This window comes from Aquarana catesbeiana, linkage group LG11, assembly GCF_042186555.1.
Source record: "Aquarana catesbeiana isolate 2022-GZ linkage group LG11, ASM4218655v1, whole genome shotgun sequence".
Lineage (NCBI taxonomy): Eukaryota > Metazoa > Chordata > Amphibia > Anura > Ranidae > Aquarana > Aquarana catesbeiana.
This window is the reverse complement of record NC_133334.1, coordinates 277,656,660-277,677,988: the sequence shown is the minus strand read 5'-3', so window position 1 is coordinate 277,677,988 and position 21,329 is coordinate 277,656,660. Positions and strand designations below refer to the sequence as shown.

Below are 21,329 nucleotides of genomic sequence, written 5' to 3'. Positions count from 1 at the left end.
TATAGGTATTGATTTGCTAAATGACCCCTTTCGAAATCCCGCTCAATGGGGATAGAAAGTAAGACCTACCCGGAAAATTAGACCTATCCCGAAAATAAGCCCTAGTTTAAGGTGGTTGTGGGCTGCTGGAGTCCTCCTCTTCTAGTATAAACAGATAAGTCAGTGCTACTATCCGTACACCACATAGATAGCAGAGCTCCCGGGTGCTCGATCCACAGTCGCTGGCTGAGTAGAGTAATGTAGGAAAGAATGATCCGCACTCTGGTTGTTGCTCTTAAAATTTCTTCATTTTATTGAATAGTCACAGTGAACAAACGCTGATTAAGTCAGTTGACGTGTTTCAGCCTATAGGGCCTTAGTCATAACCACATGACTAAGGCCTTATAGGCTGAAACGCGTCAACTAACTTAATCAGCATTTGTTCACTGTGGCTATTCAATAAAATGAAGAAATTTTAAGAGCAACAGCCGGAGTGCGGATCATTTTTTCTACAGTCCTCCTCTTCTCCCAGCTGTCAGCAGGGGGATTTCAGAGGAACTACACTATATTACCAAAAGTATTGGGACGCCTGCCTTTACACACACATGAATTTTAATGGCATCCCAGTCTTCGCCCGTAGGGTTCAATATTGAGTTGGCCCACCTATAACAGCTTCAACTCTTCTGGGAAGGCCGTCCACAAGGTTTAGGAGTGTGTCTATGGGAATATTTTACCATTCTTCCAGAAGAGCATTTGTGAGGTCAGGCACTGATGTTGGATGAGAAGGCCTGGCTCGCAGTCTCCACTCTAATTCATTCCAAAGGTGTTCTATGGGGTTGAGGTCAGGACTCATATTTTGGTGGAGGGGGATTATGGTGTGGGGTTGTTTTTCAGGGGTCAGGCTTGGCCCCTTAGTTCCAGTGAAGGGAACTTTTAAGGTGTCAGCATACCAAGACATTTTGGACAATTTCATGCTCCCAACTTTGTGGGAACAGTTTGGAGACGGCCCCTTCCTGTTCCAACATGACTGCCCACCAGTGCACAAAGCAAGGTCCATAAAGACATGGATTAGCGAGTTTGGGGAGGAGGAACTTGACTGCACCGAAAGCCAAAGAATGAAAGGGGCCTGGGGGGGGGGGGGGTTGCAAAGAAAAAATAATCTAGCGTATACAAGTCATATTGTAGTTGAATGTTATTAAAAATGACCTTTCCTTTTCAATCTGGAGCCGCTGTAATTTTCTAAAAATGGAATATGGCCACCTGGGGGGGAGGCGCTCTGTACACAGATGGTATACAGAGTGCCCCCCTGATATGTATTTTCCTGCTTGTGTGATTGGCTCACTAATTTTCCCAGAAGTCTTCACTAAGATGTAAGTCAGATTTTGGGCATCCCCTGCAACAAAAATGTCATTTTTTTTTGGTGAGATACTCCCAATAGGAAATCATGGCTAAGGGGATGCAGACCCTGCCACTCTCCTCATTAGAGCCCTGCGGGTGAAGCAGCTGATTGATAATTATGAAACCACTCCTATTAGATTCACTTTCCCACATGGACACAGAGAAGGGAGTTCTTCAGAATAACAAAAAGGTTGGAATCTGCAACAACGTTTGTTACAATCCCTGCAATGTACAGCGATCCCTCGGGGGGGGGGGGGGGGGGGGCTTTTTCTCAACAAAAGTGGGGTTGCACTTTAAAGTAACACAAAAAATGGCCTGGTCACGAAGGGGGGGTAAATCTTCTTGGAGGGCAAGTGATCAACCAAATAAGCAGTATATGGAATCAGTGTTCTAGCTCTCTGGAATTGGTCTGAAGGTTACAAACACGTCAGTAAATTAAAGGAAATATTCTACCAGAGTGATCACATTTTTTTTCATTTATTTATTTAAGACGTATTTACCTTAAAATAAAAAACTAAAACCATCTCTGAACTTTTTTACATTAAAACTACAACACTTTAAATGAAAGTCACCCCACGCCATTCCTCTCCCTGTCCCTTTAAATGGCCCCCTGTGGATAGAGGCTGTCATCAGCTCGGCTCTCTAGCAAGATAACAGCTGTGAAAATCTGAGTAAAAATCCACATTACCCATAATCACTTTTCCTTGCTTTTATTCCTCTTTTCCCCATAGGCTGAAAATATTTATTAAAAAAAAAATAAAAATAAAAATATATTCAGATAAAATAAAATAAAAATAATTCCAGTCAATCCAGAGTTTTCACAGCTGCTACCTGCTAGAGAGCTGTTACAAGACGGATAAAGAGATTACAACAATGCACACCTCCCAACTCCCAAAACCTCTGTAAAGGTTTTACCCCCCCACCCCCATCATGACCACGTTATTTTTTTGCTATTCAGCACTGAGCTACTTTAACCGGTAATTGCGTGATCATGCAACGCTGTAAGCAAAATTAAATTTATATCATTTTTTTTCACACAAACAGAGCTTTCTTTTGGTGGTATTTTATCACCACTGGGGTTTTTTATTTGTTTTTTTGTTTTTTTTAAATGAAAAAAGACTGTAAAAAAAAACACAATATTTTCTAATTTCGGTTATAAAACATATCCAATTAATAAAAAAAATAAATGTGTTCATAAATTTAGGCAAAAATACAGCTGCGTGTCTTTGGTAAAGTTGGTAATTTTTTTTTTTCCCAAAATTTTCCGTATTATTTTGTTTATATCACAAAAGAATTAAAAAAAACCCAGTGGTGATCAAATACCACCAAAAGAAAAAATCTGTGAAAAAAAATTATATAAATAATATCAGTTAAAGTAATGCAGTTACGAAGAGCAAATAATGGCCTGGTCATGAAGGGGGTAAAATCTTCCATAGCTGAAGTGGTTTAGTTGATACATTTTTCCATCTTTTGTAAACAATTTAGGAAAGCTTCATTGTCATTTTTCTCTCAAGATAAAATCAATATTATTTTAATTTGTGGTAGCGGTGCCCATAGGCCAGTGCCTACTTTGCCTATTTAATCATCGGGCTAGCAAAAGAAATGGCATGGGTCACTTCAAGTTTAACAAATACTAAACTGTAGCTATCCATGTTTTTGGGTCTCTACAAGCAAACTTCATATTAGGTTTTCTTCTTCTTCAAACAGGCCCATAAAAATGTTCCCGCGGTCATAAACACTTTTTCACAGTTCAAGGAATAAAATTTAATAAATAAAAACAAACGAAAATAGCAAAGCCTTCCAAAGTGCAAAGGTCTCTTGGTATGTTTAAGTCATAGCCAACTGAACTGGCTCGTTTTCCTGGGTAACACAACATTGATGGACAAGTCTTCCTGTTCCGCCATTGAGTCTACGGTGAGATAGCCAAGCATATTCATGGCCCCTTTGCATACATTTTGGATCCTCTTCACTTTTTCGAAGGATAGAATGTTCCTCCAGGCTTGAGACACGTTGGCGGCGTTGCGCGACGTTATCACGAAGGCTTCCTTTAGGTTCGAGGGGCTTTGCCCATGCGTGATGTTGTGGATCCATTTCTCAAGCTTGTTGGTCAGCCTTAAATGAGCAAATTCATACATCTGCGTGATTTCCTTCAAAGGGTCACGAACCACGTCTTCGTACCTGACCAGCATGTATCGATCTTTGAGGAAGCTGGGAGCCTTATAGGTGGCGGTTTCATATATTTGCACGTGACTTCGGCAGATCTCCTGGATGACCTCATACTTGCTGTCGTCTATTTTGGATCCGTTAGTGTTAAGCACGATCCCATTGTCTCTGAAAAAAGCCTTCTTGGCTTGTTCCCTGGATTTGGCCATAGCCCTTGGATCCCGGACCAAATGGATTATTTTTAAGTTCAAGGAAGGATCGGTGAGAAGAGGATAGAGAACCTTCAAGTCAAAGAAGCGGACCTCCTTTATAACGATGTGGCTGTACAGGCCGCATACTTGTTTGATATTGTCAAAGGGGTATTTCCCACATAGTGTCTTACAAGCCAACTCGTTTGTGATCTGGTCACGTGAAAAGAACTTGCATGCTGGTTCTGTGCACAACGCCCTGCTGGTGGACCACTGGAACAGGTTGGATACATTGCGCACCTTTGGCATATAGGCGTCAAACACGGACATGTCGCACAGGAAGACGGACCGCACCAAGTCTCGGACCGCCATGTGGAGAACCTTAGCGCTGTTCTGAAACATGGATACCCACACGTGCCAAGCAGGTTCCATCAAGTAGAACACATCTGGATGTTGGCTGAAGATCTGGCCAACAAAGGAAGAACCTGACCTCCAAGAGGAGAGAATGAGTAGATGGACCTTCTCACTGGGCTCCGTTCTCTGTAGAGATATATTTTGTCTGGAGTACAAGACAAGAAGGAACACCGTCTGAAGCAATAAGAGTCCGGTAGCCAACGAGCCATTAAATCGGAACCGGATCATGGCTGCCAACGGCGCTGCCAAGAAAGAGAAGAAATGAAATGAAGACAGTTATTGCAGAAATAGTATAAAACAGCCATATAAGCAAGATTAATCTTTAGTTTTATTTTATTTTTTGTTACTTAGATAAAGTAGCAAAACAAAAAACAAAAGATAATGAGAACAACAAACATAAAGTATATCAAAAGTCAACACTATTTGTTCTTGTTTAGAATAGATTAGTGGTCTCCAAACTGCTGAACGTGAGTTGGATGTGGCCCTTTGCTTTCCTTTTTTTAAGCCTTTGGGGCACTGTTCCTTCCACTGATATGAGACTTTATTCCTCCAACTGACACCAATGATGAGGCACCATTCCTTCCACTGACACCAAGAGTGGGGCACAATACCTCCAACTGACACCAATGATGGGGCACTATTCCTCCCACTGACACCAGTGATGGGGCACTATTCCTCCCACTGACACCAGTGATGGGGCACTATTCCTCCCACTGACATCAACAATGGGGCATTATTCCTCCCACTGACACCAATGATAGCACAGTATTTCTCCCACTGACACCAATGATGGGGCACTATTTCTCCAGCTGACACCAACAATAGGACAGTATTTCTCCCACTGACACCAATGATGGGGCACTATTCCTCCCACTGACACCAATGATGGGGCACTATTCCTCCCACTGACACCAATGATGGGGCACTATTCCTCCCACTGACACCAACAATGGGGCACTATTCCTCCCGCTGACACCAACAATAGGACACTATTCTTCCCACTGAGGGCACTATTTGACCCACTGACACCAATGATAGGGCGCTATTTCTCCCACTGACACCAGCGATGGGGCATTTTTCTCCCACTGATACTAATGATGGGGCACTATTTCTCCCACTGATACCAATGATGGGCTACTATGCCTCCTACTGGCACCAACAATAGGGAACCTGGTGCCAGGGTTCGGTGTGTGGTGGACCGGGTTGATAAATTACTGGGAGGTGCTGGGCATGACCCAGCTGTCTTGGTCCATGTTGGAACCAATGACAGAATACAGTATATGGAAGGTGGAGGCTCCTTAAGAACCAATTTAAAGAACTAGCCTGCAAGTTGAAGGGAAGGACCTCCAAGGTGATATCCTCTGAAATATTGCGCGTGCCATGTGTAACACAGGAAAGACAGGGGGGAGATTAGAGAACTGAATTCATGGCTAAAGACCTGCTGTAAGAAGGAGAGATTTGGGTTTGTAGAGCACTGGGCTGACTTTTCATTGGGGTACAACCTATATGCTTCGTAACTATTCCTCCCACTTGCACCAGCAATGGGACATGATTCCTAAAACTGACACCAATGATGGGGCACTATTCCTCCCACCGACACCAGTAATGGGGCACTATTCTTCCCACTGGCACCAATGTTGGGGCACTATTCCTCCCACCGACACCAGAAATGGGGCACTATTCTTCCCACTGACACCAGTAATGGAGCACTATTCTTCCCACTGACACCAATGATGGGGCACTATTCCTCCCACCGACACCAGTAATGGGGCACTATTCCTCCCACTGACACCAGTAATGGGGCACTATTCTTCCCACTGACACCAATGATGGGGCACTATTCCTCCCACCGACACCAGTAATGTGGCACTATTACTGACACCAACAATGGGGCACTGTTCCTCCCACTGACACCTACGATGGGGCACTATTCCTTTAACTGACACCTGTGTCCCCCATTTTTGCACCCACTCATCATGAAGTCTCAACTCTCATATTTTACTATTAACTTATTACTATATAAACAGGAGCACCTTAGTGAGTACATTGATTCACATTTGTTCTTGTTCCAGAAGAGCTTACAATCTAACAGCCCGGTCACAGATACAGACACACAATCTAGGTAGATCAGCCTACAAAGCCCAGAAGAAAGCCCTCATAAACGCAGGGGGATCGCACAGTTTCCCTGCACCTATGGCCCTGATGGGGAGTGAAGCCAGAGACCAAGTGCTGCAAGGACACAGTGCTCTGCATTGAGCTACAGAGCTCTGTAAACACTGCCCCTCTTATGTTATATGACCAATAGGGCTGCAGAAAATGAGGGTTTGCATGATTTTGTGCCAGTCAACCCACTTTGACCTCTCTATCTTTTTTAACAGTGGATGTACAATTATTCTCTGGAGGGTTTAGGGGCTTTGTGGCAGACTAATGCCGCGTACACACGGTCGGAATTTCTGACAACAAATATTCATGGTGAGCTTGTTGTCGGAAAATCCGACCGTGTGTAGGCTCCATCGGACATTTGCTGTCGGAATTTCTGACAACAAACGTTTGAGAGCAGGTTCTCAAATTTTCTGACAACAAAACTTGTTGTCGGAAATGCCGAGCGTGTGAACATAATTCCGATGCACAAAATTCCACGCATCCTCGGAATCAAGCAGAAGAGCTGCACTGGCTATTGAACTTAATTTTTCTCGGCTCGTCAAACGTGTTGTACGTCACCGTGTTCTTGACGTTCGGAATTTCCGACAACATTTGTGTGATCGTGTGTATGCAAGACAAGTTTGAGCCAACATCCTTCAGAAAAAAAACACGGATTTTGTTGTTGGAATGTCCGATCATGTGTACGAGGCATTAGTCTCCCTGAGGAGGATCAGGTTTCCGGAGGGAGCTGAGGGTCTCTCTAGGAGGCTGGGGACATAGCAGGGACACTGAGGGAGACTGGAAGGTGCTTCCGGGATTGGTGGGGTGCTGTGAGAAGTCAGAAGACAGTGTGGTACACTGTTTGAGGTTAGGGGCACGATGGGGAGCTGGAGGCTCTGCAGTAGGCTGGGGGTGGGGGGGGGGTTAGCACTGTGGGAGGCTGGAGAGCACTGTGTGAAGTTGGGGGCACTGTGGGGGATGGGGACACTGCAGTCTACTATAGAAGGTTGGAGGTGGCACTATAGGAGCTGGGTGGCACTGCGGGAGGCAGTGAGGGACATTGTTAGAGGTCGGGGGCACTATGGACAGCCGGAGGCTCTGGAGTAGGCTTGTGGACACTGCAGGGGGCTAGGTAGCACTGTTTGAGGTTAGGGACCACTGTGTGAGATTGGGGGCACTGTGGGGGCTGAGGGACACTGCGGCCCACTATGAACTGTTGGTGAGGCACTATGGGAGGCAATATGGAAGGTTGTGTGAGACATCGCTAGAGGTTGGGGGCACTATGGGTGGGGCTGATGGTTCTGTAGTAGGCTTGAGGGCACTGCAGGGGCTGTGTGGCACTGTGGGAGGTTGGGGGCCACTGTGGGATGTCGGAGAGCACTGTAGGAGGCTGGAGAGTACTGTGTGAGGTTGGGAGCACTGACTAACACTGTGGCCCCACTGTGGAATGTTGAAGGGCACTATAGGAGCTGGGTGGCACTGCGGGACATGGGGAGGCAGTGAGGGACATTGTTAGAGGTCAGGGGCACTACGAACGCCTGGAGGCTCTGGAGTAGGCTTGTGGACACTGCAGGGGGCTAGGTAGCACTATTTGAGGTTGGGGGCCACTGTGTGAGATTGGGGGCACTGTGGGGGCAGAGGGACACTGCGGCCCACTATGAACTGTTGGTGAGGCACTATGGGAGGCAATATGGAAGGTTGTGTGAGACACCGTTAGAGGTTGGGGGCACTATGGGTGGGGCTGATGGTTCTGTAGTAGGCTTGAGGGCACTGCAGGGGCTGTGTGGCACTGTGGGAGGTTGGGGGCCACTGTGGGATGTCGGAGAGCACTGTAGGAGGCTGGAGAGTACTGTGTGAGGTTGGGAGCACTGACTAACACTGTGGCCCCACTGTGGAATGTTGAAGGGCACTATAGGAGCTGGGTGGCACTGCGGGACATGGGGAGGCAGTGAGGGACATTGTTAGAGGTCAGGGGCACTACGAACGCCTGGAGGCTCTGGAGTAGGCTTGTGGACACTGCAGGGGGCTAGGTAGCACTATTTGAGGTTGGGGGCCACTGTGTGAGATTGGGGGCACTGTGGGGGCAGAGGGACACTGCGGCCCACTATGAACTGTTGGTGAGGCACTATGGGAGGCAATATGGAAGGTTGTGTGAGACACCGTTAGAGGTTGGGGGCACTATGGGGGGCTGATGGTTCTGTAGCAGGCTTGGGGGCACTGCAGGGGCTGGGTGGCACTGTGGGAGGTTGGGGGCCACTGTGGGATGTCGGAGAGCACTGTAGGAGGCTGGAGAGTACTGTGTGAGGTTGGGAGCACTGAAGAAGACAGCGGCCCCACTATGGAATGTTGAAGATTACTATGGTTGCTCGGAGGATTTGTTGGAGGTTAGGGGATCTGCCGCTAGTTGAAGGTTTGGTAGGTCTAGTAGAAGGGAGGCCACAGCCTAGCAGTAGGCCATGGCATGTTGGTTGAGAATCGCTGGTTTAGAAATTAGGCCTTTGCTGTTTTGCAAAAGAAGCAGATTACACAAACACCGAGACCTATAAAGAAGACCTCCATTGTGTTTTAGTAATGTTGTATTACAATGATATTTGGAACATAAGCACATATAGTTCAGCCTGTTCTCTTCTGGTTATTCTTCACCCCTCGGTGCCACCTGATAATCCATTGCTAGTTTACACAAAGAACAAGATGTGATCCTCAGAATGTGCTCTTTGTGTGCAGACGTCTTCTCAAACATGGGAGAAAACGATGTGACATTCAATAGCTACATGCTTCACATTCCTCAAGCAATCCTGATGTAGTTCTGCAATTCTGTCACAAGATGGCGACGCTCAGCCATTACACTAGAGAAGAGCAATCGGGACAGGTGACAAGGTACAAGACTTTTAAAGGGCAATGCCATCCAACTTTTTCTTTTTTTTTTTTTTTGGAGAGAATGGGGAAGGATTGACATGTCTGGTGGGTTTTGACGTCTTTGAGGTGATCCCACCTCCCTCACTTTGTGCTTCTGTGACACCAAGACTGAAAATAAAGGATGGGGTTGGGGGGGGGGTCACAGGGACATTACAAATGTTCCAATATAGAGTTCCACATAACAAAAAATGTCCGCCTCTCTGTTATATAAGCGTCTTCTAGCCTCGTGACCTGCACTTTTTTTTTTTTTTTTGAATTAGATGGACTTGTGTCTTTTTTCCTACCTAACTCTGTAACTCGTGCACTATAGCAGCTATTATACAAATACAAAATATATAAAACAAATTATGCAAAGATAAAAAAACTCAGCATTACCAGCGCTAACAAATATCTAGAAATATTCAGTGCGATAGTAAGGCATTCAGTGGGCTATAAACATTGCACACATAAAACGTGAGCTACGTCACAGTCCATGCAACAGTCCATAAATCAGTGTATGGTGCCGTTTCCCATCAGAATTTTAAAACAGGAAACGTTCCTTACCTGAGTACCGTCACCAATCCACCTCGTTCGTGGGAATCCCTTTGGTGATGGACTCACCGCAATAAAGATAATGATAAGCCTGATATCTCCCCAAGGATATTGAACTCTATCCAAAGGTCACCAAAGATCAACGGCTGGAACTGCTCAGGTCATCGGGTGTAACATAGAAAAACGCAAGGGAATGCTCTGCATATCGTGATACTGTCATTTATTTAGAAACACAACCCCCACATACATATTATGCTTACAGGATGAATAAATAAAAACAGCGTGTCAAAAGTTTAGCTTGTGCAACCCAGCGTAACGTCCTCTCATCGCCTCCTGGAATTCCTAGAATCGCTGACCGCGGTGAGACCCGGGATGGCGTACACTGTGATTGACAAGGGAGCCGCGTGGTCACCCTCTAACTCGTTTCGTCATTGCGTCTTCGTCGGAGGGCGTGGCCATGCGGACCGGCTCGTCCAATAAATACCAGAAGAGGGCGGGTGCGTAACCCTGCAAGCAACGCGGCGCGTCATGAGCATCACTGCTGCCAGCAACGACCAAACCAGATAAACATGCGTACGTAAACTCGCACTCAGTGTGATCATTATACCGTAATCACAAGTCATGCCTCGTATAACTCGCAAAACCCTAGTCTGACACCAGTACCCTAGGACAGTGATGGCGAACCTCGGCACCCCAGATGTTTTGGAACTACATTTCCCTTGATACTCATGCACTCTTCAGTGTGGTTGAGCATCGTGGGAAATGTAGTTCCAAAACATCTGGGGTGCCAAGGTTCGCCATCACTGCTCTAGGGCATACACAGCTATGCAAGATATTGTTAACTGATATAAATACAACAGATGCTATAAGGTGAAAGAAGCACCTGCTGGACATGACATAATATGCATATATATGACATAATGCGATATAAACACTATGTCAGCATTAATATCATATCAATACTATATCAATGTTACTTAATAGTCTATTAAGATGTACATGAAACCAGTGTCGTCTCCAGCTTTCATATTTAGGGGGGGCACATGGGGGGGACAGGAACAAAAGTAGGGGGGCAACTATAAAATGCAATTATATATATATATATATATATATATATATATATATATATATATATATATATATATACATATATATTATATCCTGGGGCACTTTACTATGATCCCACAACGGCCCTTTCACATGTTCTGCAGTGAGCTCCCTTCCTACTGTATTGGGGCCCCCCAGGGAGGCAGAAAACAAGAGATATATGTCACCAGCATACCAAGAAAATATAAGGGTCCAAAGCAGTGGGAGAACTATCAGGGTTGCAAAGGTTGTCTTGCCACCGGGCCCTGGTGTTCTGCCACTGTGGGGTTCCCCAGCCTCCTCTTGCTGTCCTGCCCCTGCTATTGACAGCGCTGGTCTGGCATCTCTTGGAATTTACAGGCTGGTTCTCCTGTCCTAAGGACGGGAGAAATCAGTCTGTTTTTTCAGTAACTGAGAGTCCTGGTGGAGTCCTTCCTGCAACTCGCTCTTCTCCCTGCCAATGAGGATGCCAAGGAAGGAGCAGATTGGGTGGCCGTGGTTGTGTGAGCGCTCGCATTATGCAGTGTCAGCGAGCAGAGGGAGGGGGAGGAATCACCCGCAGGAGCTGACTGGGGACGCTCTCCCTCTTAGACATTGCCTTTTTGTAAAAAAAAAAAGAAAAGAAAAATGTATTTTTTTTTTATGGGGGGGGGGCACGTGGTGGGGCACAGCATAATGTTGGGGGGGTCAGGGCCCCCTCTGCCCCCCCCCCCCCGGGACGCCATTGCATGAAACACATCAAAATATAAAAAGATACATAAATATATGAAAATACTGCAATATAAACCCAGAAACGTCCTTAAAATGCAACCATCTCAGGGTCTTAATGTATAAAATATATAAACCGCTATAAATGAAAGCATCATAAATGCATCTGAATACAGTTGGAACCGCTGCAATATATGCTGACCCAGAAATATCGCCAGGCATAGCCGAATGTACATTAGACCGGCCTTAATAAATGTATTTGAATGCAGTTGAAGCCACTGCAACAAATGCCGACCCAAACAATGAAATCTTTGGAAAAATATTCTCCACGGTCACTATATTAAGTCCACACTCCAATGTCAGACAGAATAAATTCTGACCGACGTGATGAAGGCCTCAAAATTTAAAATTTAAAAACTCTGAATGTCAGAAACTGATCTCAGTCTTGTATTTATTCATAAACAGAATTCAAAAATTTAATTAAAGAATACCGATTCAAAGAGAATACCCTAGACCGGATGGCAGGTATAGGCTCGTCATTAGAAACAGACCCGTACCTCAAACTTCTCATTCCTGACACACAAGTCTAGTAGTTGCTGATAAAACAGTTTAAATCGAAATCGATCTATAACACTGTCCAAAGGTTACCAAAGATCAGTCCTGGAACGGCTCATCTCGTCGGGTGCAACACAGAAAAACACAAGGGAATGCTCTGCATAGCGCGATACTCCAGAGGACGAGGTCGAGGAAACCGGCCCTGGAGGGGTCGAACCGTTGTAACCCTACTTCCCACCCCACACACAGGAATGGTGGAACCCGCCTGCATGGGAAAAAACATTCAGTCCTACCCAATTTCCAAGGATAATGCACGAAGAGGGTGCAGAGCAGGGCATAGGGTCCAGCAAAAAAAAGGGAAATAGACTGAGTGGCATTTATAATTTGACCCAAGTTAAGCTAACCCAGAAAGAAACGAATAATGTAAATGCAGGATTGAAGTGTACATCTAAAAAGCCGATTACCGTATATACTCAAGTATAAGCCGAGTTTTTTGGCACATTTTTTTGGTGCTGAAAATGCCCCCCTCGGCTTATACTCGAGTCAAGCACTTTTCTGCAGGAGAGAATGACATTTTTCGAACCGGCTTTGGTGCTAGGAATCACAAATTTGGTGTGCAACCCCAGTGGAACTAGCACTACAACATATCCAAAGCTGGGGTTCCTAGCACCAAGTGGCCCCGAGATACGGGGCCCCAAAGTCAGTTCGGAAAATGTCATTCTCTGCTGCAGAAAAGTGCTTGACATTTTCAGAACCGACTTTGGGGCCCCGTATCTCAGGGTCACTTGGTGCTAGGAATCCCAGCTATATATATATATATATATGGATACGTTGTAGTGCTAGTTCCACTGGGTTTGCACACCAAATTTGGGATTCCTAGCACCAAGTGGCCCCAAAGTCGGTCAACTGTGTCCATCTGCAGCAATGTCATTTCGTGACCCTTTGGGTCCAGAGACCCCAAATTTTGGCTGCAGCTAGGGGGGCATCTAGGAACCCTTAACTACCTAGTTTGACGTTCAGGGGACCTATGGCTGCAAATGGGCACAGTGAGGCTGCAAATGGGCATTGTTGACCCTCTTTTCCACTTACAGTAGCTGCGCATTTCTCACCCTAGGCTTATACTCGAGTCAATAAGTTTTCCCGTTTTTTTGTGGTAAAATTAGGTGCCTCGGTTTATATTCGGGTCGGCTTATACTCCATTATATTCGGTAATAAGTTTAACGTTTATATAGACATTCATAGACATGTCAGAAAATTGAACATAAAAAAATACTTTCTATCGAATAATTTTGACCTTAGGAACAGGAAAGGTGTAGATACAGTGGACATTGATAGTGGTTTAAAGAATAGATCTCTTTTTAACCCGCCTCAACCCTCAAATCACCAAGTTGAGGTCTTTAAGCAGTTGGTGTGTAAAAACCTGGACGGATTAGCCCCTAAAAAGGGTCTAGATCCTAAGCACATCCAAGAGGGCATTAAAGAGGAAGTGAACCCTGGATTTGTTTTCTTTTTTTTATAAAAATAATATCATGCAGCAATGTGTATAGATGTCTTCAACATTAAAACGTCACAAAAACGAAGTTTGCAAATACCATTTTTTAATTTTAGAAAATATATCTTCTTCCGGGAATCGGCTGCACCATCTTTACTGCCAATTTTTGGCTCTTGTGTGGATGGCATTTCCACCCTTCCTCTCTTTCCCTGTCTAAATCTCGCACATGCGCGATTGCGTGTAACCAAGAAGGTGAGGAGGAGGGCACACCATCGCGAGGCTTCCTTTCTGTGCCGTTTTCAGTGGGAGGAAATAACTCGGCAATGCTGAGTGTATAGAAACGGCACACATAGCATGCCGTTAAAGAAAGTACGGACTGCGCATGCGCCGGTGACGTCATTAAACATTCCTGGACGGATTCTGAAGAGACTGTAACAGTAAGTGAAAAGCCTCGTTGCTTGCAGGGTTACTCACCTGCCCTCTTCTGGTATTTATTGTATGAAGACGTGTTGACGAAACGCGTTAGAGCCTGACCACATGGCTCCCTTGTCAATCACAGTGTACGTCATCCAGGGTCTCACTGCGGTCAACGATTCTAGGAATTCCAGGAAGTGGTGAGAAGACGTTATGCTGGGTTGCACAGGCTAAACTTTTGACATGCTGTTTTCTCCGCTGAGAGACAGAATAACAACAAAAATATCCAGAAAAACGCATTAAAAAAAGTTATAAATTGATTTGCATTTTAATGAGTGTAAGTATTTGATCCCCTATCAATCAGCAAGTTTTCTGGCTCCCAGGTGTCTTCTCTACAGATAATGAGCTGAGATTAGGAGCACTTTCCTAAAAGGAGTGCTCCTAATCTCAGCGTGTTACCTGTATAAAAGACACCTGTCCACAGAAGCAATCAATCAGATTCAAATCTCTCCACCATGGCCAAGACCAAAGAGCTGTCCAAGAATGTCAGAGACAAGATTGTAGACCTACACAAGACCATCGCCAAGCAGCTTGGTGAGAGGGTGACAACAGTTGGTGGGATTATTCACAGATGGAAGAAACACAAAATAACTGTCAGTCTCCCTCGGTCTGGGGCTCCATGGAAGATCTCACCTCGTGGAGTTTCAATGGTCATGAGAACGGTGAGGAATCAGCCCAGAACTACACGGGAGAATCTTGTCAATGATTTCAAGGCAGCTGGGACCATAGTCACCAAGAAAACAATTGGTAACACACTACGCCGTGAAGGACTAAAATCCTGCAGCACCCGCAAGGTCCCCCTGCTCAAGAAAGCACATGTACAGGTCCATCTGAAGTTTGCTAATGAACATCTGAATGATTCAGAGAAGAACTGGGTGAAAGTGTTATGGTCAGATGTGATCAAAATCGAGCTCTTTGGCATCACCTCAACTCGCCGGGTTTGGAGGAGGAGGAATGCTGCCTATGACCCCAAGAACACCATCCCCACCATCAAACATGGAGGTGGAAACATTATGCTTTGGGGGTGTTTTTCTGCTAAGGGGACAGGACAACTTCACTGCATCAAAGGGAAGATGGACAGGGTGAGAACCTCCTTCCCTCAGCCAGGGTGATAAAAATGGGTCGTAGATGGGTATTCCAGCATGACCCAAAACACATGGCCAAGGCAACAAAGGAGTGGCTCAAGAAGAAGCACATTAAGGTCCTGGAGTAGCCTAGCCAGACTCAAGACCTTAATCCCATAGAAAATATGTGGAGGGAGCTGAAAGTTCGGGTTACCAAGAGTCAGCCTGGAAACCTTAATGACTTGTAGAGGATCTCCAAAGAGGAGTGGGACAAAATCCCTCCTGAGATGTGTGCAAACCTGGTGGCCAACTACAAGAAACATCTGACCTTTGTGATTGCCAACAAGGGTTTTGCCACCAAGTACTAAGTCATGTTTTGCGAAGAGGTCAAATACTTTTTTGAAATGCGTTTTTCTGGATTTTTTTTTGTCGTTATTCTGTCTCTCACTGTTAAAATAAACCTACCATTAAAATTATAGACTGATTATTTCTTTGTCAGTGGGCAAACATACAAAATCAGCAGGGGGATCAAATACTTTTCCCTCACTGTACTTAGGACTGTTGGATATGGTTTGTCAGGCTTCACGTATCATTACTGCTCTCTAAAGAAGTTTTTTTAATCAAGCCAGTAAAACGTGGTGACATTTCACGGGATGACGTCATAAAGAAAACCCTCTCTGTGGATCTCCCTTGAAAAAGGCTCCATGGTATTGGTGGCCCTCAAGGACTTTGACCTCGTTGTAAGACGCTTAAGTCTTGGAAAAGGTCCTGGTGGTGTGAAGAATACGAGCCTGTTCCATAATACATGACATCACAGGGTGGTGTTGATTACCACCCCGGCCCAGGCCACAACGGCATCATAAAAAAAAAACCAGGGGTAACGTAACTCGTAAACTCCACCGTGAGATGGCTGGCACGTGTTGAGGGTGACTCACTCAATCTCCAGCAATACAAATGATCCATTGTATGAAAGTATGTGGCCAGGCAGACAGGAGAGACGAGGCCCGGGATACATTTCACTCTCCAGAATGCTCATTGGCGGTACAAGGTTAGGGAATAACTGTAATCAACGGGAAGGATCTCATTTCCAAATAAGAGAGTTTCGAGTCACTGAATAAAATCCAATAAATAACCACGTACAACACCGGTAGATGGAACATTTGGCAGACTTACCTGCCACCGGCTTTTGTTTTTATTGATTGCATTGAATGCAAGGCCATCCTGTGGTTATTAGATCTAAGGGTACCTGCTAACAGGGTGTTTTATGAGCACTTAAAGGGTAACTTCACTTTCATGGGGAGGGGGGAGGAACTAAAGAAAATAATCGAGCGTATACAATTGCTACACGAGTCATATTATAATTGAATGTTATTAAAAATGATCTTTCCTTTTCAATCTGCAGCCGCTGTCATTTCCTGTAAAATGCAATATGGCCACCTGGAGGCGCTCTGTACACAGATGGTATACAAAACCCAGAACCCCCCCCACCCCCACCCCCCAAATGTAATTTCCTGCTTGTGTGATTGGCTCACTGATTTTCCCCGAAGTCTGCGTTAAGATACAAGTCTGATTTTTGGGCATCTCCTGAAACAAAAATGTCATTTTTTGGTGAGATACTCCCAATAGGAAATCAAGTCTAAAGCGATGCAGACCCTGCCATCTTCCTCATTAGAGCCCTGCTGATTGATAATTATAAAGTCACTCCCATTCATATGGACACAGAGGAACAAACAGCTAATTCTTCAGAATAACAAAAGGTAGGACTCTGCAACAAAGTTTATTACAATCCCTGCAATGTACATAGATCTCCCGGGGGGGGGGGGGGGTCTTAAAAAAAGTGGAGTTACTCTTTAAAGGGGTCTTTTTTTATCTTTTATTCAGCCATCACAAATAATCCCCATAATGTAATATGTTTACTTCCTATAATTGTCAGCTCCATCTAGTGGCCATAATGTGGTATTTCCTTGAAATACCCCAAGGAAGAAATGACTGTGTCATAGCCACTAGATGGAGCTGATGGTTATAGAAATATATATTTCACAAATTACAGGGATTAGATGTGACAGCTGTGCGAATACTTGAGACATTCGCACCGCAGATTTTTATTTTATATAAATAGACCCCCAAAGTGTCTCTACTTTGAAAAAACTGTTTTTAGCAAGGTTTCCATTAACTATTTCCATTCCTGATATGATAATTTTCACCAGTGCAAGTTATTGCAAAGAAATTACTTTGAGATTTTTCCATTTTCACTGATCATAAGCTTGTTTTTGCTGCGGGGCCGACAACGCTACTTGGCCTCTATTCAAATGGTCAATCCTCTCAAGAGTTTTCAGGAACACGTAGATGTGCAATGCATGCAACTGCAGCACGGTAGTGTGCCGTTATAAGGTTAAATATGCCGACGAGGAGGTGACATAACACGTTCTCCCCACCTGTCAAATGCCCTCTGAAAAGTGATATGAATGTGGATCACTCTTCAGAGGGCGCTGCACTCCACCACGTGTGTGAAAGAGCCCGAAAGAATTTAAATTGAACATGGACATCACTGTTTTCCAATTTGCTAAGGCCACATTCACGCTTCCCTTTTATACTCAAAGCTCAAAAAGCTTAACACCGGAACAGAGGAAAAAAAGTTGGGGCGCGAAGGCAGGGTGAGTACATGTCGCTGGGGAGGAGGGGAGCGAAGGCAGGGAGAGTACATGTCCCTGGGGGAGGAGGGGAGCGAAGGCAGGGTGAGTACATGTCCCTGGGGGAGGAGGGGAGCGAAGGCAGGGAGAGTACATGTCCCTGGGGGAGGAGGGGAGCGAAGGCAGGGTGAGTACATGTCATGGGGGGAGGAGGGGAGCGAAGGCAGGGTGAGTACATGTCACTGGGGGAGGAAGGGAGCGAAGGCAGGGTGAGTACATGTCGCTGGGGGAGGAGGGGAGCAAAGGCAGGGTGAGTACATGTCGCTGGGGGAGGAGGGTAGCGAAGGCAGGGTGAGTACATGTCGCTGGGGGAGGAGGGTAGCAAAGGCAGGGTGAGTATATGTCGCTGGGGGAGGAGGGGAGCGAAGGCAGGGTGAGTACATGTCACGGGGGGAAGGAGGGGAGCAAAGGCAGGGGGAGTACATGTCGCTGGGGGAGGAGGGGAGCGAAGGCAGGGTGAATATATGTCGCTGGGGGAGGAGGGGAGCGAAGGCAGGGTGAGTACATGTCACTGGGGGAGGAAGGGAGTGAAGGCAGGGTGAGTACATGTCGCGGGGGGAGGAGGGGAGCGAAGGCAGGGTGAGTACATGTCGCTGGGGGAGGAAGGTAGCGAAGGCAGGGTGAGTACATGTCACTGGGGGAGGAAGGGAGCGAAGGCAGGGTGAGTACATGTCGCGGGGGGAGGAGGGGAGCGAAGGCAGGGTTAGTACATGTCGCTGGGGGAGGAAGGGAGCGAAGGCAGGGTGAGTACATGTCGCGGGGGGAGGAGGGTAGCAAAGGCAGGGTGAGTACATGTTGCTGGGGGAGGAGGGTAGCGAAGGCAGGGTGAGTATATGTCGCTGGGGGAGGAGGGGAGCGAAGGCAGGGTGAGTACATGTCGCTGGGGGAGGAGGGGAGCGAAGGCAGGGTGAGTATATGTCACTGGGGGAGGAGGGGAGCGAAGGCAGGGTGAGTACATGTCACTGGGGGAGGAAGGGAGCGAAGGCAGGGTGAATACATGTCGCGGGGGGAGGAGGGGAGCGAAGGCAGGGTGAGTACATGTCGCTGGGGGAGGAGGGGAGCGAAGGCAGGGTGAGTACATGTCGCTGGGGGAGGAGGGTAGCGAAGGCAGGGTGAGTACATGTCGCTGGGGGAGGAGGGTAGCGAAGGCAGGGTGAGTACATGTCGCTGGGGGAGGAGGGGAGCGAAGGCAGGGTGAGTACATGTCGCTGGGGGAGGAGGGTAGCGAAGGCAGGGTGAGTACATGTCGCTGGGGGAGGAGGGGAGCGAAGGCAGGGTGAGTACATGTCGCTGGGGGAGGAGGGGAGCGAAGGCAGGGTGAGTACATGTCACTGGGGGAGGAGGGGAGCGAAGGCAGGGTGAGTACATGTCGCTGGGGGAGGAGGGGAGCGAAGGTAGGGTGAGTACATGTCGCTGGGGAGGAGGGGAGCAAAGTCAGGGTGAGTACATGTCACTGGGGGAGGAGGGGAGCGAAGGCAGGGTGAGTACATGTCGCTGGGGGAGGAGGGGAGCGAAGGTAGGGTGAGTACATGTCGCTGGGGAGGAAGGGAGCGAAGTCAGGGTGAGTACATGTCACTGGGGGAGGAGGGAGCGAAGGCAGGGTGAGTACATGTCGCTGGGATGGAGGGGAGCGAAGGCAGGGTGAGTACATGTCGCTGGGGAGGATGGGAGCAAAGGCAGGGTGAGTACATGTCGCTGGGGAGGAGGGGAGCGAAGGCAGGGTGAGTACATGTCGCTGGGGGAGGAGGGGAGCGAAGGCAGGGTGAGTACATGTCACTGGGGGAGGAGGGGAGCGAAGCAGGGTGAGTACATGTCACTGGGGGAGGAGGGGAGCGAAGGCAGGGTGAGTACATGTCACTGGGGGAGGAGGGGAGCGAAGGCAGGGTGAGTACATGTCGCTGGGGAGGAGGGGAGTGAAGGCAGAGTGAGTACATGTCGCTGGGGGAGGAGGGGAGTGAAGGCAGGGTGAGTACATGTCGCTGGGAAGGAGGGGAGTGAAGGCAGGGTGAGTACATGTCATCGGGGGAGGAGGGGAGCGAAGGCAGGGTGAATACATGTCACTGGGGGAGGAGGGGAGCGAAGGCAGGGTGAGTACATGTCGCTGGGGGAGGAGGGGAGCGAAGGCAGGGTGAGTACATGTCGCTGGGGAGGAGGGGAGCGAAGGCAGGGTGAGTACATGTCACTGGGGGAGGAGGGGAGCGAAGGCAGGGTGAGTACATGTTGCTGGGGAGGAGGGGAGCGAAGGCAGGGTGAGTACATGTCGCTGGGGAGGAGGGGAGTGAAGGCAGGGTGAGTACATGTCACTGGGGAGGAGGGGAGCGAAGGCAGGGTGAGTACATGTCACTGGGGAGGAGGGGAGCGAAGGCAGGGTGAGTACATGTCACTGGGGGAGGAGGGGAGCGAAGGCAGGGTGAGTACATGTCACTGGGGGAGGAGGGGAGCAAATGGCAGGGTGAGTACATGTCGCTGGGGAGGAGGGGAGCGAAGGCAGGGTGAGTACATGTCACTGGGGGAGGAGGGGAGCGAAGGCAGGGTGAGTACATGTTGCTGGGGAGGAGGGGAGCGAAGGCAGGGTGAGTACATGTCACTGGGGAGGAGGGGAGCGAAGGCAGGGTGAGTACATGTCACTGGGGAGGAGGGGAGCGAAGGCAGGGTGAGTACATGTTGCTGGGGAGGAGGGGAGCGAAGGCAGGGTGAGTACATGTCACTGGGGGAGGAGGGGAGCGAAGGCAGGGTGAGTACATGTTGCTGGGGAGGAGGGGAGCTCTGTGACCCTGCATGTGCAAAGAAAAGGGACAAATTACCTGGCAGTTTTTTAAATTCCAATTCCAGGCAAGTACTTTTTAAATAGTCCTCCATTAGAAGCACAAAATAAGGTCTGGCTGCAGCACTCACCTGCTCTCCAGCGCTGTCCCACAAAGCAATCCAATTCCACCACTAGATGTCCTCAGTCTTCTGCTCGGCGTCATTCAAGCAATAAGACTGAAAACATACTGTGAGTGCAGGGCATCATGGCTCCACCCCTGAGGAACCATTAATTAGCCCTGCCCTCTGCATCATTAAGGACTGCCCAACATTGGAAAAAGATTTGAAGGACCCTGTGCATCACATGACTGGCTATTAAAATACAAATATATACTTTTTTTTTTTTTATTATCATTATAAAAAAAAAAAAATACAGAATTGGGGGGGGAGCACAGAGGGACGGGGGAGGTGAGCCCGGACATGGGCTAGATAGACTCTGATTTCAGCATTTACTGAATGGTCTAAGAACTCCAATAATTGCCTTCCACTTATGTGTAAGTGGCCTCCACTGGAACTGTTACTCCCTTTCATAAAACGCACCACGCACGCACCTCCCACCTCCCAAAATAATAATCAAAGCAGCCTCTATTATTATGACAGTCCTCTGCTACCATTCCTCGGAGAACCCTCCACACAACACCCAGTGTTTAAAACCCGCAGGCTGTATATAAGGCAATCTATAGAATGTATCATTTCCAGCTGGTGGTATTCATGCCGTCACCGC

General features: G+C 47.3%; 1 protein-coding gene across 1 annotated transcript in view; it reads right to left on the bottom strand.

Moving 5' to 3' along the window:
• Positions 1 to 2,125: 2,125 nt before the first annotated feature.
• CHST6 (carbohydrate sulfotransferase 6) overlaps positions 2,126 to 21,329 on the bottom strand; it is a 34,800-nt gene continuing 15,596 nt past the window's right edge. The window contains exon 2 of the mRNA XM_073605901.1: positions 2,126 to 4,384. Coding sequence (XP_073462002.1) covers positions 3,210 to 4,370 — 1,161 coding nt within the window. The 5' untranslated portion in view covers positions 4,371 to 4,384 and the 3' untranslated portion in view covers positions 2,126 to 3,209. The remainder of the gene's footprint in view (positions 4,385 to 21,329) is intronic.